Source organism: Cherax quadricarinatus, chromosome 55, assembly GCF_038502225.1.
Source record: "Cherax quadricarinatus isolate ZL_2023a chromosome 55, ASM3850222v1, whole genome shotgun sequence".
Lineage (NCBI taxonomy): Eukaryota > Metazoa > Arthropoda > Malacostraca > Decapoda > Parastacidae > Cherax > Cherax quadricarinatus.
Window position 1 is genome coordinate 16,495,658 of NC_091346.1, and position 24,206 is coordinate 16,519,863.

The 24,206-nt window shown below is 38.5% G+C and overlaps 1 protein-coding gene across 2 annotated transcripts in view; it reads left to right on the top strand.

Annotated features, from left to right (window-relative positions):
- The window catches only part of LOC128699017 (uncharacterized), a 125,530-nt gene that overhangs the window by 18,733 nt on the left and 82,591 nt on the right, over positions 1-24,206 (top strand). For both annotated transcript variants that reach the window (XM_070096877.1, XM_070096878.1), the window contains 8 exons: positions 4,725-4,949; positions 9,015-9,155; positions 9,735-9,897; positions 13,449-13,651; positions 14,030-14,150; positions 14,615-14,745; positions 17,232-17,357; positions 23,148-23,256. In XM_070096877.1, coding sequence (XP_069952978.1) covers positions 4,725-4,949; positions 9,015-9,155; positions 9,735-9,897; positions 13,449-13,651; positions 14,030-14,150; positions 14,615-14,745; positions 17,232-17,357; positions 23,148-23,256 — 1,219 coding nt within the window. The remainder of the gene's footprint in view (positions 1-4,724; positions 4,950-9,014; positions 9,156-9,734; positions 9,898-13,448; positions 13,652-14,029; positions 14,151-14,614; positions 14,746-17,231; positions 17,358-23,147; positions 23,257-24,206) is intronic.

Consider the following 24,206-nt stretch of genomic DNA (forward strand, 5'->3'; position numbering starts at 1 on the left):
ACTTGCAAATTTAGGTAATATAGATATTATTGCTATAACGGATACCTGGTTTAGCCTGAAAGATAGAGAAATGCCTTCTGAATGCAACATATGGTTATAAACTATTCCACATCGATAGGGTCAATAGAAAGGGTGGTGGAGTGGTGATGAATGTCAGAGATCGTTTAAATTGTTGTGTTAGACAAGATATAAGATTAGAAACATCGGACACAGAATCTGTTTGGCTACAGTTTCTCGAGGGCCGTGAAAAATTAGTTTTAGGTGTGTTTCATAGGCCCCCATACCTTGACAGGGAGTGCAGTAAGCTGCTATGAGACGAAAATCATAAGGCGTCTAGGTATGAAAATGTTGTGTTAATGGGAGATTTTTAACTTTAGACAAATTTATTGGAACAATGTTACAAGAAATCTTGAGTCTAGTGACTTTCTTGCTATGATTTAGGATTACTTTTTAAAACAGTTTGTGACAGAATCAACTAGAGGAAACAATCTGCTTTACTTGGTTCTTGCCAACAAAGAATCACTGATGATCTTGAGGTTAATGATGAGCTTGGGAAAAGCGACCACAAATCACTTTTCAATATATCATGGAATTACCCAGATAACTGCAATCAAGTCTCTGTCCTAGACTTCCACTTGGCCAATTTCATGGGACTGAGAAATTACCTGGATGGGCTAAATTGAGATGACCGGATTGTGGGTCAGGTAGGTGGTGTTGGTTGCCAATATAACATTTTTCAAGAGCATAGTCCTAGCTGCCCAGACAACTTTTGCTCTGAATAGGGAAATTAGATCTAACAAAAATGATCTCAAATGGCTGAACAATATATTAAAACTTCTCATTGGTCAGAAGAGGGGATGGGCAGTTAAGAAATCAATATATTCAATTAAAGAGAGAAATAAAAAAAAGACTAAGAAAAGCAAAAAGGGATTGAGGCTAAGGTCACCAGGGATTCGAAGACTAACCTAAAAGGGATTGAGGCTAAGGTCACCAGGGATTCGAAGACTAACCTAAAAGGGTTCTTTCAGGTATACAGAAGTAAGATTAGGGACAAGATAGGCCCACTTAAGAGTAACTCAGGTCAGATCACTGACAGTGATAAGGAAATGTGTGAAATTTTCAGTATTTACATCGTCTCAGTTTTTACTCAGGAAGATACTAGTGAAATTCCAGAAATAATAAATTATGTAAAACAGGATGATAATAAACTGTGCACGAGTAGGGTAACTAGTGACATGGTCCTCAGACAAAGATAAATTAAAAGCTAACAAATCCCCAGGCCCTGATGTAAAGAGGAACTTAGCAAACCTTTGGCTGATCTTTTCAACATATCACTACAAACTGGCACAGTGCCAGATAAGTGGAAAATGGCAAATGTAATACCTATTTACAAGGAAGGTGACAGGTCCTTAAGCTTCGAACTATAGACCAATAAGCCATACCTCATAGTGGGAAAATTTATGGAATCAGTAATTGCCGAGGCAATTTGTAGCCATCTTGAAAGGCATAAATTAATGAATCTCAACACGGTTTTACAAAGGGGCGTTCCTGTCTTAAGAATTTACTAACTTTTTTCACTAAGGTGTTTGAGGAGGTAGATCATGGTAATTAATATGATATTGTGTATATGGACTTGGAGTAAGCTTTCAATAGAGTTCCACATCAGAGGTTACTGAGGAAACTTAAGCCACACGGAACAGGCGAAGAAATTTTTTCTTGGGTAGAGGCATGGTTGACAAATAGGCAGAAGAGAATTTGCATAAATGGGGAGAAATCAGAATGGGGGCACGTCACAATCAGTGTTCCACAAGGGGTCAGTGTTGGGCTCCTTTTTGTTTACAATTTACAGGAAGGCGGGGTAGGGGTCGGCCTAGGAAGGGTTGGAGGGAGGGGGTAAAGGAGGTTTTGTGTGCGAGGGGCTTGGACTTCCAGCAGGCATGCGTGAGCGTGTTTGATAGGAGTGAATGGAGACAAATGGTTTTTAATACTTGACGTGCTGTTGGAGTGTGAGCAAAGTAACATTTATGAAGGGATTCAGGGAAACCGGCAGGCCGGACTTGAGTCCTGGAGATGGGAAGTACAGTGCCTGCACTCTGAAGGAGGGGTGTTAATGTTGCAGTTTAAAAACTGTAGTGTAAAGCACCCTTCTGGCAAGACAGTGATGGAGTGAATGATGGTGAAAGTTTTTCTTTTTCGGGCCACCCTGCCTTGGTGGGAATCGGCCAGTGTGATAATAAAATAAAAAAAATAAACAACATAGATGAGGGAATAAATAGCAACATAAGCAGATTTGCTGATGACAACAAAATAGGCCGTCCTGGCCCATCCAATTCATTCTAATGACATTAGAGCACTCCAGGATGATTTGAATAGACTTATGCAAAGGTTGGAGAAGTGGCAGAGGCAGTTCAATATAGACAAATACAAAGTTCTAAATGTTGGACAGGAAAATAACCATGCCACATATGAACTAAATAATGTAGATCCTAATATTGCTGTTTGCAAAAAGGATTTAGGAGTTCTGGTTAGTAGTAATGTGAAACCAAGACAACAGTGCATAAGTGTTTGCAATAAAGCTTACAGAATCCTTGGCTTCATATCTAGAAGCATAAATAATAGAAGTCCTCAGGTTGTTCTTCAACTCTATATATCCTTGGGTAAAACTCATTTAGATTATGTTGCACAGTTCTGGTCACCATATTACAAAATGGATATAAATACACTGGAAAACGTACAGAGGAGGATGACAAAGTTGATCCCATATATCAGAAATCTTCCCTATGTGGATAGACCGAGGGCCCTGAATCTGCACTCTCTAGAAAGGCATAGAATTAGAAGTATGATTGAAATGTATAAATGGAAAACAGGAATGAATAAAGGGGATGTAAATAGCGTGCTGAAAATATCTTGCCAGGACAGGACTCGCAGCAATGGTTTCAAGTTGGAAAAATTTAGATTCAGGAAGGATATAGGAAAACACTGGTTTGGTAATAGAATTGTGGATGAGTGGAACAAACTCCCAAGTACTGTCATAGAAGCTAAAATGTTGTGTAGTTTTAAAAATAGGTTAGATAAATACATGAGTAGGTGTGGGTGGGTATGAGTTGGACCTGACTAGCTTGTGCTACCAGGCTTGATGTCGTGCTCCTTCCTTAAGTGGATATGACCTGACTGGGTGGGTCATTGGTCTAAGCCAAGGGGTGACATGTACCTGCCTTGCATGGGCCAGTAAACCTGTTGCAGTGTTCTTTGTTATGTTCTTTTGTAATAATGTGTGGGAGGGATGGGTGGCAGTGGGTAGGAGGATGGTAGAAAGTGTAGGTAGGGTACCAGATGTATGGGAAGAATGTGTGAGAAAGGTGACAGGGAACATGTGTATGCTTATTAATCTGCACATGTGTATTGTTTCTGATTTTGAATTACTCTTTGAATTCACCAAGAAGCATTCCTAAGTGCTCCAATTTTTTTTTTTTTTTTTTTTTTTTGCCTCTGTTCTCTACTTCGTTGCCTAAATGGCATTTACCCAAGTATTTAATACATTTATTGGGCCTTTTCTTAGTTTTCAGACCATTTATTTAATATTTACTCAAATGTTCAGTTCGTTTATAGCACCAAAACTAATAAGTTTATAGGATGTGATGAAATGACAAGTAGGGTTAAATCCCCTATATGACTAACCTGTCTACGACTGACATTTTTCATCTCTGAGGCTGTCTTCAGTTGTTAAGTATTATCTGGAAACATTCACCCCCCCCTACCCCCTAAAAAAAAAAAATTCATGTTCAGTCAGTGATGCCATTACCACCTCTTTATTCTCTGATCAAGAGCTATCATATTTCTTCCTTTTAATTAAATCTGCAAAGTACCAGTAACTTAACATCTTAACCATCTCACTCAGGCATTTTCATAAGATTATTCAACACTAGATAATGACCCAGTGATTGATTTAAAGTGCAGTATTCATAAAGAATGCAAAGAAATTCGCTATTGACCCATTGTATAGTTTTTCAATATATTTTTTTCAACAAATCGGCTGTATCCCACCAAGGCAGAGTGGTCCAAAAAGAAAAACGAGAGTTTCTCTTTTTAAATTTAGTAATTTATACAGGAGAAGGGGTTACTAGGCCCTTGCTCCCGGCATTTTAGTCGCTTCTTACAACACGCATGGCTTACGGAGGAAGAATTCTGTTCCACTTCCCTGGGGATAAGAGGAAATAAACAAGAACAAGAACTAGAAAGAAAATAGAAGAAAACCCAGGGGTGTGTGTGCATATATATGCTTGTACATGTATGTGTAGTGTGACCTAAGTGTAAGTAGAAGTAGCAAGACGTACCTGAAATCTTGCATGTTTATGAGACAGACAAAAGACATCAGCAATCCTACCATCATGTCGACATACGGTTATACTTGATCACTCTTTTTATGGTACTGAAATAATAATAATAATACTCGGTGCTTCTGCAGCAGGTAATTAGAGAGCGTAGTCGTAGACAAGAATAATATCAAAATAAGTATGAAAAAGCAGGAAAAAATCAATATTAATGAAATTTAAAAATGAATATCAAAAAAGTATGAAAATGAATATTATCCATAAAAAAGTTTAAAAAAATATCAGAAATAAGCATTGAAAAAGTGTAAATTTAAAAAATAATAAATTATCAGAATTAAAAAAAAAAGAATGAATTAATTACTAACATTTACATTTTCTTCCTTTTCACAACAGTACGATCGAGCTATCATTGATTTCGGCAACGTGACAAACAGTGATACATACTCCTCAGGACAAACGGACTACACCGACAGCACCATCAGCATCACCTTCACCGCCACCCTGGTCATCAACAGCAACTACAACAACAACACGGTGGTGGTTACAGCAGGAGCAGAGTACGACTCCCAGAACATGGTGTGGGTCAGCCAGGAGACTCATAACTTCAGCATGACTGCAGTGAGTTGCTTCTAGCCAGCTCCTACATGTACATCTTCACAGCTAACCCACAAAGTGAAAATATAAACTATTTTCAGTTCGTCCTGGGTTGTTAGCAAATCAAGATTTGATTATGGCTTACAATGCACCCACCCTCCTATAACCACAAACTTCTGCCCCACATTCTAATACTGCATTTTTAAAACTATTCCAACCCTCTTCAACTCCCCCACTGTTCGTACTTGAACCAGTCCGCCTTTCTGCCAATAGTTGCTTATATCTCACCTGAACTTCCTCCTCCCTTAGTTTATACACACTCACCTCCCTCTTACTTGTTGCCATTTTCCTCTTTTTCCATCTACCTCTTACTCTAACTGTAGCTACAACTATATAATGATCCGATATGTCAGTTGCCCCTCTATAAACGTGTACATCCTGAAGCCTACCCATCAACCATTTATCCACCAATACATAATCTAACAAACTACTTTCATTATGTGCTATATCGTACCTTGTATATTTATTTATCCTCTTTTTCATAAAATATGTATTACTTATTACTAAACCTCTTTCTACACATAGCTCAATTAAAGGCTCCCCATTTTCATTTTCCCTGGCACCCCAAATTTACCTACTACTCCCTCCACAACATTTTTGCTCACTTTAGCATTGAGCAGTCCCTGGCTAACACCCAGCATTCTCAAATCCATAAATACAAAACACCGATATGAAAAACAGTACAGAATGGGTCACATAACCAGAGACCAAACAAAACATTACTCGTAAATCCTAACCAGCCTGATAAGAAGGGCAAAAAAATTGTATTATGAGAACAGATTATCCAACTTACGAGGTGATATAAAAAAGACCTGGAAAACCCTATCAGAAATTCTAGGAACAAAAAAGATATCACGAAATAGCGAAATAAAATTAGCAAAATCAGATGAACCCCAACTCCCACCAACAGAAACAGCAAACAGACTTAATGATTTTTTCTCCACTATAGGACAAAACCTTGCCAATAAAATCCCAAGCTCAGATACCCCACCAAATGACTACCTCACTGGCAACTACCTGAACACACTGTTCCTAGCTCCAACTAACCCATACGAAGTCTCCCTTATTATCAACGCACTAAAAAACAAGGCAGGAGATTTAAATACCTTACCACCCTTTATATACAAAAAAGTGTCACAAGTGCTATCTCCAATCATTGCAACACTCTTTAACAAATCCATTGAATCCTCCACCTTCCCTACAGTTCTCAAAATAGCAAGGGTCACCCCGATCCATAAAGGAGGAGACCAAACAGAGTTGAATAACTATAGGCCAATATCCAACTTACACCCTCTCTCAAAAATCTTCGAAAAATTAATTCATAAATGAATCTACTCCTACCTCATCTCCCAAAACATTCTCAACCCCTGCCAATTTGGATTCAGGCCTAATAAAAATACTAATGATGCTATTATACACATGCTAGAACATATATACACTGCAATAGAGAAAAAAGAAGTCCCACTGGGGATCTTCATTGACTTACGTAAAGCTTTTGATACAGTTGACCATGACTTGCTCCACATAAAATTGTTGCACTATGGTATAAGAGGGCACTCCCTCAACTACCTCAAGTCATACCTCAGCAACAGAAGCCAATATGTGTACGCAAATGGGGCAAACTCTTCCGCACAACCAATTACAGTTGGTGTCCCACAGGGAAGTGTCCTTGGCCCTCTTCTCTTTCTCCTATACATAAATGACCTACCAAATGCTTCGCAATTACTCAAACCCATACTGTTTGCAGATGACACTACATACGTCTTCTCTCACCCGAGCCCAGTCACGCTAGCCAATACTGTAAACACCAAATTACAGAAAATATCTACCTGGATGAGGACTAACAAACTTGCACTAAACATTGACAAAACCTACTTCATTCAGTTTGGTAACAGAGCAACAGATGTCCCTCTTAACATAATGATAAATGGATCACCTATCACAAAGCTAACAGAGGGAAAATTCCTAGGAATCCACCTTGATAATAGACTCAAATTTCATACACATATACAACAAATTTCTAAGAAAATTTCCAAGACCGTAGGCATACTATCGAAGATACGGTACTATGTTCCACAGCCAGCCCTCCTGGCCCTATATCACTCTCTTATTTACCCCTATCTCACCTATGGAATTTGTGCATGGGGCTCAACAACAATTAACCATCTCAGACCACTAATTACCCAACAAAAGGCTGCAGTCAGAATGATGATAAATTCCCACTACAGGCAGCACACTCCACCAATATTCAAAACACTAAACCTACTCACCATACAAAACATCCATACTTATTACTGCACCTATTACATACATAGAACACTTAACTCTGATATTAACCCTCCCCTCAAACATCTCCTTGCCAACCTCAACAGAACACATGACCATACCACAAGGCACAGATCACTCTTTGATGTTCCTCGTGTCCATCTCACGCTGTGCAAAAACTCAATGCACATAAAAGGCCCTAAAATCTGGAATTCATTACCTGTAAATATAAAAGAAACACTACCTGTTTATAAATTCAAGTCTCTTCTCAAAGATCACTTACTCACCCAAAACCAATTAAATACTGAATAACTGAACCTTATAAATTGTATATCTTAAATGTTTCTCACAATTATACCACATAAATGTTAAACCTAAGACCCAATCTAACTTTATTTTTTAAATACACTACCTAACAGAATACTCCATTCGACTGAATGTACAGCAATGTATGCAACCATATGACCTGTCTTTGTAATACTCATTTGTGCTTTATTGTTATCTGTTTACAATAATGTTTTATCACTGATTACATCATTGCTTAGTTAATCTTAAGTTAATTTTAAGCCAGCCCATAATGCTATGCATACAAGTGGCTTTGGCATGCTGCTCTTACCTGTATTTTTTTGTACCTCTGAATGTATGTATGCTCAAATTCCCAACCACCATTACTCTCACACTTGATTCAAAACTCCCCACGCATTCACTCAACATTTCCCAAAATCTCTCCATCTCCTCTACACTTCTCTCTTCTCCAGGTGCATATACACTTACTTTAACCCACTTTCCACATCCAACCTTTATTTTACTCCACATAATCCTTGAATTAATACATTTATAGTCCCTCTTTTCCTGCCATAACTTATTATTCAACATTATTGCTACTCCTTCTTTAGCTCTAACTCTATTTAAAACCCCTGACCTAATCCCATTTATTCCTCTCCACTGAAACTCTCCCACCCCCTTCATCTTTGTTTCACTTAAAGCCAGGACATCCAGCTTCTTCTCATTCATAACATCCACAGTCATCTCTTTCTTATCATTTGCACAACTTCACGCACATTCAGACTTCCCACTTTAATAATTTTCTTCTTATCATTATTTTATTACAGGAAAAGGGGTTACTAGCCCATTGTTCCTGGCATTTTAGTTGACTTTTACAACACGCATGGCTTGCGGAGGAAAGATTCTTATTCCACTTCCCCATGGATATAAAAGGAAAAGTAATAAGACCAAGAACTATTAAGATAAAATCAAAGAAAACTCAGACGAGTGTGTATAAATAAACATGTACATGTATGTGTAGTGTGACCTAAGTGTAAGTAGAAGTAGCAAGACGTACCTGAAATCTTGCATGTTTATGAGACAGACAAAAGACACCAGCAATCCTACCATCATGTAAAACATTTACAGGTTTCCGTTTTACACTCACTTGGCAGGACGGTAGTACCACCCTGGGCGGTTGCTGTCTACCATCCTACTACCATATAGAAAATTGTGAGGAATAGCTTTTTTCAAGATTGATGGACAGAACACATTGACTCCAGGCTGAGGGACTGATTACCTCATACTCCTCATATTCCACCTTTCTCTACACTGGACTGAGCAATCCAGCTGACGAAACTTTTCCAGAAAAAACATACAAAAATGTTGCAGAAGTGTCTCATTGATCAGCTTTTTCCTTCTTTCACACTAAGCTATCCTGATAAGCATTTGTATCTAATTTCTACCCTATACCAAGTTGACACTTTTCTTTCCACACAGGGTTCCTATGTTCAAAGTATTCAAATGAGTTCTCCGACCACCCTGGCCCAGTACTCAGGAGGCAGCTTCAGCATCGACGCCTACCTCACCAACCCATTCGATACTCTCACCTTCGAAGTCTACACCAACCAAGATTTATATGTGAGATCTCTTTTGATGTGTGTGCATGCATGTATGAGTGTGTACTCGTCTATATGTGGCTGTAGTGATGGATATTTTTATATTTGGCCTCCACTTCTCCATTTGCCACAAAGTTGTGTTTGCGTAAGTGTGTACTTGTGTGTACATGTGCATACATGAATGCACACCTACATGTGATTGCAGGGGTCAAATCATGGTTCCTGGTTTCGTCTCTTCACTAGCTGCTTCTGGGCTCGCTCTCCTCACTTCAAGAGCCCTAACACACCTCTTCCTACAGCTATGTATGTATCCTGCCACTCTCCACTTTACTGTCGAGGATGTTTCACCATCTGACCAGTTTAAAGCTAAAGAAATGCTTCCTAACATCACCCTACCTCACCTGTGTTGTCGACTTCCATATGTGCCCACCTTTTTTTTCCTGTGTACTCTCCTATATGTGATTGCAGGGGTCAAGTCATCGCTCCTGGCCCTACCTGTGTGCTCTTGCATGCGTGTGTACATTACCGCTCCCCATATACAGGGGGTTGTGTACGTTTTACATTTGTGTAGTGAAACATAACAGTTTTCCCTTCCTTTCAGGACCAGTTCACCATCTCCCAGATGTTCATTTTGTCGAAGGGGTCCAACTTCGTTTGCATGCTGGACTCGATGATAACAACAACGTACTATGACTCTGCCTCTGGTAGAACAGTACAACGAGCGACCCTCATAGCCCCACTCATAATTAAGAATCTTGACTACAGTGAGTACTAATGGTCATTTTCAATGACCCCCCCACAAATTGGAAATAAAACCTTAGAGGAAGATTTCCTTTTTTTCGTTTGGTGTTCGTATTTATATGATATTTATGGGTTAGTTGTGATTTTTTCTGGCCATGTTACTGTGGTTTTATTTTAAAAAAAAAGTCATGATTTTTTATTTTTTTTTATTAGCACACTGGCCGATTCCCACCAAGACAGGGTGGCCCGAAAAAGAAAAACTTTCACCATCATTCACTTCATCACTGTCTTGCCAGAAGTGTGCTTTACACTACAGTTTTTAAACTGCAGCATTAACACCCCTCCTTCAGAGTGCAGGCACTGTACTTCCCATCTCCAGGACTCAAGTCCAGCCTGCCAGTTTCCCTGAATCCCTTCATAAATGTTACTTTGCTCACACTCCAACAGCACGTCAAGTATTAAAAACCATTTGTCTCCATTCACTCCTATCAAACACGCTCATGCATGCCCGCTGGAAGTCCAAGCCCCTTGCACACAAAACCTCCTGTACCCCCTCCCTCCAGCCTTTCCTAGACCGACCCCCACCCCGTCTTTCATCCACTACAGACTGATACACTCTTGAAGTCATTCTGTTTTGCTCCATTCTCTCTACATGTCCAAACCGCCTCAACAACCCTTTCTCAGCCCTCTGGACAACAGTTTTGGCAATCCCGCACCACCTCCTAACTTCCAAACTATGAATTCTCTGCATTATATTCACACCACACATTGCCCTCAGACATGACATCTCCACTGCCTCCTGCCTTCTCCTCGCTGCAACATTCATCACCCATGCTTCACACCCATATGAGAGTGTTGGTAAAACTATACTCTCATACATTCCCCTCTTTGCCTCCAAGGACAAAGTTCTTTGTCTCCACAGACTCCTAAGTGCACCGCTCACCCTTTTCCCCTCATCAATTCTATGATTCACCTCATCTTTCATAGACCCATCCGCTGACACGTCCACTCCCAAATATCTGAATACATTCACCTCCTCCATACTCTCTCCCTCCAGTCTGATATCCAATCTTTCATCACCTAGTCTTTTTGATATCCTCATAACATTACTCTTTCCTGTATTCACTTTTAATTTTCTTCTTTTACATACCCTACCAAATTCATCCACCAACCTCTCCAACTTCTCTTCAGAATCTCCCAAGAGCACAGTGTCATCAGCAAAGAGCAACTCTGACAACTCCCACTTTGTGTGATTCTTTATCTTTTAACTCCACGCCTCTTGCCAAGACTCTCGCATTTACTTCTCTTACAACCCCATCTATAAATATATTAAACAACCATGGTGACATCACATATCCTTGTCTAAGGCCTACTTTTACTGGGAAATAATCTCCCTCTTTCCTACATACTCTAACTTGAGCCTCACTATCCTCGCAAAAACTCTTCACTGCTTTCAGTAACCTACCTCCTATACCATACACCTGCAACATCTGCCACATTGCCCCCCTATCCACCCTGTCATATGCCTTTTCCAAATCCATAAATGCCACAAAAACCTCTTTAGCCTTATCTAAATACTGTTCACTTGTATGTTTCACTGTAAAAACCTGGTCTACACACCTCCTACCTTTCCTGAAGCCTCCTTGTTCATCTACTATCCTATTCTCTGTCTTACTCTTAATTCTTTCAATAATAACTCTACCATACACTTTACCAGGTATACTCAACAGACTTATCCCCCTATAATTTTTGCTCTCTCTCTTGTCCCCTTTGCCTTTATACAAATGAACTATGTATGCTCTCTGCCAATCCATAGGTACCTTACCCTCTTCCATACATTTATTAAATAATAGCACCAACCACTCCAAAACTATATCCCCACCTGCTCTTAACATTTCTATCTTTATCCCATCAATCCCAGCTGCCTTACCCCCTTTCATTTTACCTACTGCCTCTCGAACTTCCCCCACACTCATAACTGACTCTTCCTCACTCCTACAAGATGTTATTCCTCCTTGCCCTATACATGAAATCACAGCTTCCCTATCTTTATCAACATTTAACAGTTCCTCAAAAAATTCCTTTCATCTTCCCAATACCTCTAACTCTCCATTTAATAACTCTCCTCTCCTATTTTTAACTGACACATCCATTTGTTCTCTAGGCTTCCTCAACTTGTTAATCTCACTCCAAAACTTCTTATTTTCAACAAAATTTGTTGATAACATCTCACCCACTCTCTCATTTGCTCTCTTTTTACATTGCTTCACCACTCTCTTAACCTACCTACCTCTCTCTCTCTCTCTCTCTCTCTCTCTCACTCTCTCTCTCCATATCTCTTCCCTCCTTGCATCACTTCTACTTTGTAAAAACTTCTCATATGCTAATTTTTTCTCCCTTACGACTCTCTTTACATCATCATTCCACCAATCGCTCCTCTTCCCTCCTGCACCCACTTTCCTGTAGCCACAAACTTCTGCTGAACACTCTAACACTACATTTTTAAACCTACCCCATACCTCTTCAACCCCATTGCCTATGCTCTCATTAGCCCATCTATCCTCCAATAGCTGTTTATATCTTACCCTAACTGCCTCCTCTTTTAGTTTATAAACCTTCATGTCTCTCTTCCCTGATGCTTCTATTCTCCTTGTATCCCATCCACCTTTTACTCTGTGTAGATACAACTAAAAAGTGATCTGATATATCTGTGGCCCCTCTATAAACATGTACATCCTGAAGTCTACTCAACAGTCTTTTATCTACTAATACATAATTGAACAAACTACTGTCATTTCGCCCTACATCATATCTTGTATACTTATTTATCCTCTTTTTCTTAAAATATATATTACCTATAACTAAACCCCTTTCTATACAAAGTTCAATCAAAGAGCTTCCATTATCATGATACCTGCATAAATAGTTACTGTCACAGGATCAATTGACATGTATAAAATACTTTATAGGAAGCCCCCTTGTTTTCAGGGTATTTCAGAGAGCCATAAAATTAATTTATTATTACTGGACAGTTAAGCTAGAGACAAAATCATGGCTGGTATTAATTCCACATAACACAGTAGTGTTGCGAGAAAGTAAATAAGTTCACATATGTCGTTTCCTGATATGAATTATTAAGTGTTCATTTGTTGTGGGAAACTAAGGATGTGAGTCATTCATAGACAGTGTACCCATCTTTTATTATAATTAGAATCTTTATCATTATAATTAGAATCTTTATCATTAGAATTAGAATTTTTAATACATGTATTATAATTAGAATCCTTAAATTTATAATTAGAATCCGTAACATTATAATTAGAATCCTTAACATTATAATTAGAATCCTTAACATTATAATTAGAATCTTTACCATTACAATTAGAATCTTTTTCTTTAACACAACACATACATTGTACTCACCTAATTATGGTTGCAGGGGCAGATGTTTGTATGCATATATGTATGAATGTAAAAAGACCTGCTATATTTCAAAGCAGCCAAGTTGATTTTATGAGCCTGTGTAAAGTTTGGGTATGTCTATCCAACTGAAAATATCTTTTATTTTCACCAGCTGCTTTAACGGCTGCCCTGACCAACTCCAACTTCCTGATGCAGCTGGGATTTAACATCTTCCTGGTTGACGCTAAGGCTGGGGATGTGGTGAATGTTGGTGTCGGACTGATCATTGGAGTCACCACCATCTGGACTGGAAACGTCACCATTACTGTCACTGCTGGTTCTATTCCTGTGTCTGCGACACCCACCTGGAGTGCGGTGAGCTCCTGGAAACTAAGTACCCAGAACTAGATAATTCTCGTGATAGATTCAGAATTTTGGGGAAGAATCATTACCCAGTTTATAAAAATGGCATACATATGAAACAAAAGAAGGTAATTTAAGCTGCCACTACCATCCATTATGAAGGCAAGTAGAAAGTTTGCAGAATAAGTTTCAATTGCAACAACATTTATCTCTTTGCCAAACAGTATAATATTCCTAAAACCAGACAATGTTGCCAGAAAAAACACAATATTTCTAGAACAATGTAGTTTTCTTGGACCTATGCAGTGCTTTCAGAAAAAAAATTATAACTCAAAGAACTTGATATCTTTATAATTATTGTTGACATGTAGTTCTTCCTGGTGTGTGTAGGTGAACCCGGTAACCACAACAGCGGTCGCTAATGGAGGTACCGCCACCTGGGGCTTCACATTGACCATCCCTAGCAGTCAAGATGTCCTGGTGGATTGTTCTGCAGTCCCTGGTTCTGGAGGTGAGTACCTGTCAAAAGTGCTTTTGAATTGTTGGTGCTTTTGAATTGGTTACCATGGAGAACTACCTTGGGTAAATGTTGTTGTTGGTGAGTTTGTGTTTGAGGAAGACCTGCCTAGTATGGCCATTAGGCCTGATGCAGTGTTTCTCCTGTATTCTGTTCATATATAGGTCTAGTACTTCCCTATGAATATAAAGCAGAGGAGCCTAGAGACTGGTACGAGGAAAATAGTCTGACATATGCCTAACTGTACTCTTGGGCACTCTTTCAAAGGCTTGTATTTTGTGTTGGAGTGTTTACCTGAGAAATAATTCTACCTCTTGTTTCAATAATTAAATAACGTTATTAGAGAGAGAGGTAGAAGGTTAGGAGGGTAATGGGAAGCCCTCCAAAAAAAAAAAGCTTCTGTGATCTTCATAATGCTGAGTTTACTCATCTTCCTTCTTTGTGTTCACTTTCTTCAGCCACTGTGTGCAGTTTTGCTTATGGAAGCGTGGGAGTAAACATTGCCAACATACCCAATATAGAAAACCTCTTGATTAATGGATCTGATGGCTCCATGAAGTTCACTGAAGATTTCAACTCGACAGGCACTGTAAGTCTTCTCATATCTTGTATTTGAAGTATGTATCTGTTAATATTTACCTATTTTTTTGGTAGTTACTGAAGCAGAGCTATGCTCACTGACATGACTGAGCCAGCACAAAATGTGACAACAAACTTCAGCTCAGTTCCTGGGAGAAAAAGAAACCTTGAAGTAAAAATAGGCTATTCTCAAGGTTAGGTTAGGTAAGGTTTGTCAGAAAACAGGATAAATGTTTCCTGACGCGAGTCTTAGTTGCATAACAATCCCACAGCTGGAGCTTATGGTCATCTGACCGAGGCCTTTTGCTGGCTTACACATCCACCCTTTTAAAAATTAAGGTTAGTTAACTTTACAGTGGACTCTCAGTTATTGGCCAACTCGGTGATTGGCAGGTTTTTTGGCTCCCGGTGATCGGCCGTTATTTCGGTGATCGACCATTTCGGACATGTCCATCCGCAGGCTGGGGCTACTTGTGAGTCAGTTTTGTTGTGTCTTTTGGTGCATGAGGCAGCTTCTGCTCATACATGCAAACATTTTGCTTGTTTTCCATTTTTTTTTTTTTTTGCAGTGCAACCACAAAATAAATAACCATGGTTCTAAAGAAAGTTCCTAGTAAAGTTCCTGTGGTAAAGAAAGTGAGAAACGCCATGGGATTTAAGCGTGAAGTGTAGCAGGCATGCAGGGAGTGTAGCAGGCATGCAGGGAGTGTAGCAGGCATGCAAGGAGTGTAGTGGGCATGCAGGGAGTGTAGCAGGCATGCAGGGAGTGTAGCAGGCATGCAGGGAGTGTAGCGGGCATGCAGGGAGTGTAGTGGGCGTGCAGGGAGTGTAGTGGGCATGCAGGGAGTGTAGCAGACATGCAGGAAGTGTAGCAGGCATGCAGGAAGTGTAACAGGCATGCAAGGAGTGTAGTAGGCATGCAGGAAGTGTAGCAGACATTCCAGAAGCCAGCATTAGTCTTCAATAAAGGTATGTAATTCTGATTTAATTGTTAAAAAAAATATTTTTTGGTGAATATTTTTGTCTAGAGTGGATTAACTGTATATACATTAATTCTTATGGGAAATATTATTTCAGTTTTGGGCCATCCTTCTGGAACGGATTATGGCCGATACCTGAGGGTCCACTGTAATTAGTATATATGCTCAGGGTGTTTTGTCTTCAATGTTTAGTTTTTGTATATATTATTTTATTTGGTTAAAGCATAATCTGCTTATTCCAAGAAAATATGTAATTTATATGATAATCTCTATCCCCATTGTGTTACAAAAACTGTTCTCCTTTATTTTATTATTGCTCTTGCTCATTTTTCCATCTATTGGACAACGAAACTACTCGTGTTATCTGCCAATTCTTAAGTGCCTTCTTTTCTTTCATGCATTTATCATACAAATACACCAAATACACCAAAACACTGTACCTAATTGCTTTTAGCACTACATTCATGCTCCCTTCTACCTCCAACAGAGGTAGATGGGATTAAGAATGATTAATAAATGGGATTAAGAATGATTAATGAATTGGATTAAGAGTGCTCTACTTCACCATTCACCTCTGATTCTTCCTAACTCTTATTAGATATTTTTTTTTTCCCTGATCAAGACATACCATTACTGCCTCCTTCCATCATCGACATTTAATGACTCAAAATATGCTCCCCATCTTTCATATATGTCCACCATCCTATCTAACATTTTTCCGCTTTCATTTTTAAGTTCCAAGTCTTTTTGATTACTAGGCTTTCTCATCTTATTAATCTCTCTTCCAAACTATTTCTCATTCTTAGCAAAATTTGCTGATGACTTGCCCATTTACTCCTTGCTTCTTCTTTAGTACTCGCACCATTCATTCTTTTTGTTTCTACATATACTCTGCTTTCCATGTAATTTTTTTATATTGTAAAAACTTCTTGTATGCTAACTTTTCTTTCCACTCTCCTTACCTCATTATAGCCCTAATAATTTTTCTTCTCTCCCTCACTCACCCTCCTATAACCACAAACTTAATGCTACACACCTCGTACCTCTTCGACCTCATTTCCTGTTTTCTGTAACCTATTCTTTTAATAAATGCTCATGTTTCTAATTAATCTTCACCTGGCTTTTAGTTTTACTGTAATTACCGCTACATAATGGTCCGTCTGATAAGTCGCTCTTTTATAAACATACGGATCTGGAAGTTTAATCATGAACCTCTTCTCCAAAAATACATCTTAAGTAAATTTCTGCTATTATTAACTATATCATATCTCCTATACTTTTCTTATTCTTAAAAGAAATATTACTTATTACAAATTATTCTCTATTCAATTCAGTTAGAAGCCTTCCCTAAATATTTGTAAAAATTATTTAAACTCTTGCCAATAACACAATTAAATCTTTTCAAAACTTTCAAAGTGTCATTGAGCATGTCATCATGTATTCAAGACCCATGTCAGGCAATTTTCTTTGAATAAACTAACAACAATTAAGCTCATACTTGTGCATGTCATTGCAGTTCACAATAGCTGGCGCCAATGACATCACCTTTGAGGTCTCTGTCCAGTATTCAGGAACTGCTCGTCCTTCAACAACATTGACATGTTCTGGTGGCCTGTCTGCAACACTCGCTGCTACTTCTGGGGTATATTTTCTCACACTTCCCTTATCTTTTCCTGTGTTCTGTCCGTGATTGTTTACCTGGTCATGGCACAGATTAGGATCTGTTTCAGGTTTTAGTTACTTAGCATTTTCTACAGGGATGTGTTGCTTAAGAGGCATGATTGAACTCCATATGGATTGTAAAATATTACTGACCATTGTCTGGATGATCTCTTCTCGCGCGCACCCGCGCGTGTGTGTGTGCGCGTGCGCACGTGTGTGTGTGTGTGTGTGCACGCGTGTGTGTGTGTGCATGCGTGCGTGCGTGTAGTCACGAAAGAACTTGGAATTTCATTATTCTTTCACAGTTGTAGTTTGGCATATTCTGAAATCACCCGTTTACTGTGATCTTATTGCGTATGTATGTATGTATGTATGTATGTATGTATGTATGTATGTATGTATGTATGTATGTATGTATGTATGTATGTATGTATGTATGTATATGTATATATATATATATATATATATATATATATATTATATATATATATATATATATATATATATATATATATATATATATATATATATATATATATATATATATTTCTTTCAACACACCGGCCGTATCCCACCGAGGCGGGGTGGCCCAAAAGGAAAAACGAAAGTTTCTCCTTTTGCATTTAGTAATATATACAGGAGAAGAGGTTACTAGCCCCTTGCTCCCGGCATTTTAGTCGCCTCTTACAACACGCATGGCTTACGGAGGAAGAATTCTGTTCCACTTCCCCATGGAGGTAAGAGGAAATAAACAAGAAGAACTAGAAAGAAAATAGAAGAAAACCCAAAGGGGTGTGTATATATATGCTTGTACATGTATGTGTAGTGTGACCTAAGTGTAAGTAGAAGTAGCAAGACGTACCTGAAATCTTGCATATGTATGAGACAGAAAAAAAAGACACCAGCAATCCTACCATCGTGTAAAACAGTTACAGGCTTCAGTTTTACATTCACTTGGCAGGACGGTAGTACCTCCCTGGGCGGTTGCTGTCTACCAACCTACCACCTATAATATATGTATGTATATATATATATATATATATATATATATATATATATATATATATATATATATATATATATATATAATATATATATTATATATATATTTTTTTTTTTCTCTCAACAAGTCGGTCGTCTCCCACCGAGGCAGGGTGACCCAAAAAAAAGAAAGAAAATCCCCAAAAAGAAAATACTTTCATCATCATTCAACACTTTCACCACACTCACACATTATCACTGCTTTTGCAGAGGTGCTCAGAATACAACAGATCCCTCCAAACTGCCAATATCCCAAACCCCTCCTTTAAAGTGCAGGCATTGTACTTCCCATTTCCAGGACTCAAGTCCGACTATATGAAAATAACCGGTTTCCCTGAATCCCTTCACTAAATATTACCCTGCTCACACTCCAACAGATCGTCAGGTCCCAAGTATCATTCGTCTCCATTCACTCCTATCTAACACGCTCATGCACGCTTGCTAGAAGTCCAAGCCCCTCACCCACAAAACCTCCTTTACCCCCTCTTTCCAACCCTTTCGAGGACGACCCCTACCCCTCTTTCCTTCCCCTATAGATTTATATGCTTTCCATGTCATTCTACTTTGATCCATTCTCTCTAAATGACCAAACCACCTCAACAACCCCTCTTCTGCCCTCTGACTAATGCTTTTATTAACTCCACACCTTCTCCTAATTTCCACACTCCGAATTTTCTGCATAATATTTACACCACACATTGCCCTTAGACAGGACATCTCCACTGCCTCCAACCGTCTCCTCGCTGCTGCATTTACCACCCAAGCTTCACATCCATATAAGAGTGTTGGTACTACTATACTTTCATACATTCCCTTCTTTGCCTCCATAGATAACGTTTTTTGACTCCACATATACCTCAACGCACCACTCACCTTTTTTCCCTCATCAATTCTATGATTAACCTCATCCTTCATAAATCCATCCGCCGACACGTCAACTCCCAAGTATCTGAAAACATTCACTTCTTCCATACTCCTCCTCCCCAATTTGATATCCAATTTTTCTTTATCTAAATCATTTGATACCCTCATCACCTTACTCTTTTCTATGTTCACTTTCAACTTTCTACCTTTACACACATTCTCAAACTCATCCACTAACCTTTGCAATTTTTCTTTAGAATCTCCCATAAGCACAGTATCATCAGCAAAAAGTAACTGTGTCAATTCCCATTTTGAATTTGATTCCCCATAATTTAATCCCACCCCTCTCCCGAACACCCTAGCATTTACTTCTTTTACAACCCCATCTATAAATATGTTAAACAACCATGGTGACATTACACATCCCTGTCTAAGACCTACTTTTACCGGGAAGTATTCTCCCTCTCTTCTACACACCCTAACCTGAGCCTCACTATCCTCATAAAAGCTCTTTACAGCATTTAGTAACTTACCACCTATTCCATATACTTGCAACATCTGCCACATTGCTCCTCTATCCACTCTATCATATGCCTTTTCTAAATCCATAAATGCAATAAAAACTTCCCTACCTTTATATATATAATATAATATATATATATAATATATATATATATAAGGTAATGTGTAAAGGTAGAAAGCTGAAAGTGAACATAGAAAAGAGTAAGGTGATGAGGGTGTCAAATGATTTAGATAAAGAAAAATTGGATATCAAATTGGGGAGGAGGAGTATGGAAGAAGTGAATGTTTTCAGATACTTGGGAGTTGACGTGTCGGTGGATGGATTTATGAAGGATGAGGTTAATCATAGAATTGATGAGGGAAAAAAGGTGAGTGGTGCGTTGAGGTATATGTGGAGTCAAAAAACGTTATCTATGGAGGCAAAGAAGGGAATGTATGAAAGTATAGTAGTACCAACACTTTTATATGGGTGTGAAGCTTGGGTGGTAAATGCAGCAGCGAGGAGACAGTTGGAGGCAGTGGAGATGTCCTGTTTAAGGGCAATGTGTGGTGTAAATATTATGCAGAAAATTTGGAGTGTGGAAATTAGGAGAAGGTGTGGAGTTAATAAAAGTATTAGTCAGAGGGCAGAAGAGGGGTTGTTGAGGTGGTTTGGTCATTTAGAGAGAATGGATCAAAGTAGAATGAAATGGAAAGCATATAAATCTATAGGGGAAGGAAGGCGGGGTAGGGGTCGTCCTCGAAAGGGTTGGAGAGAGGGGGTAAAGGAGGTTTTGTGGGTGAGGGGCTTGGACTTCCAGCAAACGTGCGTGAGCGTGTTAGATAGGAGTGAATGGAGACGAATGGTACTTGGGACCTGACGATCTGTTGGAGTGTGAGCAGGGTAATATTTAGTGAAGGGATTCAGGGAAACAGGTTATTTTCATATAGTCGGACTTGAGTCCTGGAAATGGGAAGTACAATGCCTGCACTTTAAAGGAGGGGTTTGGGATATTGGCAGTTTGGAGGGATATGTTGTGTATCTTTATACGTATATGCTTCTAAACTGTTGTATTCTGAGCACCTCTGCAAAAGCAGTGATAATGTGTGAGTGTGGTGAAAGTGTTGAATGATGATGAAAGTATTTTCTTTTTGGGGATTTTCTTTCTTTTTTGGGTCACCCTGCCTCGGTGGGAGACGACCGACTTTTTGAAAAAAAAAAAAAAATATATAATATATATATATATAATATATATAATAATATATATAATATATATAATATATATAATATAGTATATAATATATATATATATATATATATATATATATATATATATATATATATATATACATATATACATACGTACAATGGACCCCCGGTTAATGATATTTTTTCACTCCATAAGTATGTTCAGGTGCCAGTACTGACCGAATTTATTCCCATAGGGAATATTGTGAAGTAGATTAGTCCATTTCAGACCCCTAAACATACACATACAAATGCACTTACATAAATACACTTACATAATTGGTCGCATTCGGAGGTAAGCGTTATGCGGGGGTCCACTGTATATATATATTGTATATCTATATATGACACATCCTAGGTAGTAGGTTGGTAGACAGCAACCGCCCAGGGAGGTACTACCATCCTGCCAAGTGAGTGTAGAACGAAAGCCTGTAATTGTTTTACATGATGGTAGGATTGCTGGTGTCTTTTGTCTGTCTCATAAACATGCAAGATTTCATGTATGTCTTGCTACTTCTACTTACACTTAGGTCACACTACACATACATGTACAAGCATATATATACACACCCCTCAGGGTTTTCTGCTATTTTCTTTCTACTTCTTGTTCATGTGTATTTCCTCTTATCTCCATGGGGAAGTGGAACAAAATTCTTCCTCCGTAAGCCATGCGTGTCGTAAGAGGCGACTGAAATGCATGGAGCAAGGGGCTAGTAACCCCTTCTCCTGTATATATTACTAAATTTAAAAGGAGAAGCTTTCGTTTTTCCTTTTGGGCCACCCTGCCTCGGTGGGATACGGCCGGTATGTTGAAAGAAGAAAGATTTATGACACATAACAGCACTACTTTCTTAATTTATTTTTTGCCTATCTATGGTGTTCATAAATTCTTTCCTCCTTTCCCCATACAGACTAACAGGAAGGAAGATTTAATGTTGTTCGGTTTCATATTATACTTCCCAACTTCAACTTGTAGGAAAAACAAGATGCTTAAAGGCAACTTTTTCTTCGAATGCGAGCTTTACAGTGAATTGGAAAAAAAGCTCAGCATTAGAAGAAACATTGCCTAATATAAGTGCCATTGTCAGAATTATGTGTCCAGCTTATTTTTATCTTAGTTATATCCACCAGCTGACAAAGTTTTTTCGTGGTCAGCATTACATTTTCTCTGCTCCAAAATATGCTTCTGAGATGAACCACTAATGATAATGCAGATTCCTGATATGTATTTCTGATATTTCATCATCTGTAATAATAATAATATAATATCTTTATTTACTATAAGTACATGTACATGGTATACAGGCTTAGCGAGCATCAATGACATACCAGTATGTAGAAAGTCCCTTATTATGAAGAACATTTCGGGCAAATTAGGTCTTGGTCCCAGGATGTGACCCACACCAGCCGACTAACTCCTAGGTACCCATTTTACTGATAGGTGAGCATAGACAACCAGTGTAAAGAAACACACCCAATGTTTCTACCCGCACTGGCAATTGAATGCAGATCTTCATTGCGTGAAGTGAGAGCTTTAGCCACCAGGCCACGGGGCACTGTGATGCTAAATTAAAATGCAAATTCTATAGTTCATTTTACTCGTAGCTCATAACAAAAATGTTCAAAGTAAACAAAAGAGAAAGCTAGATAAATCCTGTATACAATGTGCAATGTGAACACAGGAAGCATAAATAAATACTTATGAACACTGAAGAAAAGTAGAGTGGGTAGCAAAAACAGTGATTTTATTTGTCAGAAGTGACATCAGCCATAATATAAATATAAGGAATTACTGTATGTTATTGGGCTAATTTCCAATCCAACTTTTTAGCAAAATGAACAATAGAAATTTATTAAAGCTGTCTGGAATCCCATGCAAAAGTAAAATTAATCTTTCAAGAATTTAATCTGTATCATCTGAGATGTTATGAGACCTAGGAGTATTAATCTTAAAATTAAAACATTGCTTAGACTTTAGAATCCATTGTTAATAAGACACTTATGGCACTAGGTAATGATAACATAAATAATTTTCTAATACATAAAATGTTTCAGCAGTACTGCAGAGAAAACTCCTCAGACTTTTGTATCAATACAGTGTGTTCTTTCCCACAGACTGGTAACATCAGCGACATGACTGGCACGGTGTCGCAGCTGATTACCTCTGACATTAACTGGTATAGCGGGTCACAAGCGGGTCTCTCAGTTAATCTAACTTTCCCAGGTAACAAACAAAATGCTTGTTGATTTATTAGAGCACAGTCAAGCCCCTTGTTTTTGAGAGCATACCAGACACAAGTTTATATAGAAGTTAAACATGTTATTCACTTTTCTACATTTCCACTTAACATCTGGCATGTTAAAATTTAGAAGATTTTCCTTAGACATCAAATTTACTTTTCACTAGACTAACACTCTTTGCACCAATCTAGTTCATACCTCTCTTCCCTCTATAGATTCTCCTGGTGTCTACTCTATTTCTTGTTCCTTGTCCTCTTCAGTACTTTGGAGAAACTGGCTGTTCTCTTTCTGACAGACTCAGGGAGCACAAAAGTAGTGTTAGGCTTGCTAACACCAACAATACTCTTTTCTGTCATTTCAGAGATCACAGTCATCCTATTGACTGTTCTTCTGCTAAAACTGTCTACCCCACCTCCCACTTTCACAGTCACCGTCTGGTTGAATCCTCCCTTATACACAACTTTCCTTGTATGAATCTTAGTCTTGGCTTTGTCTCTGTAGATGCCTTCCTTTCCCATTACTTTGTAAAATACTCCAAACTTCAGAACACCTGTGACTTAACCTGATTTTTTTTACCCCTTCTCCCTCTTCCCCTTTCCTCTTTCTCTATTGGGTTTTCTATAGCAGTGTGTGTGTGATGGACTAGCTCTGCTCTCCCTTAGTCCATGTTGTGGATTTTACCAAAACTTTGATTTTGAATATGTAGAGCAGATGGGTTGACCTGAGTAGTTGGCTAATTGAAGACACAAGCTTGGAGAGATGTGTTAAAAGCCCACTCTGCTATATTTCACCATTTCTGAGGCAAAAATCGCTATTGACTGGGAAAGAACAGAAATACTCCTTTATATGAATTCCAGCAATAAGAGATAAAATAATAGAGCTTTCTGTGATAGAAGCCATGCCAAACTTAAAAATGAAAAAGAGATCAGTAGA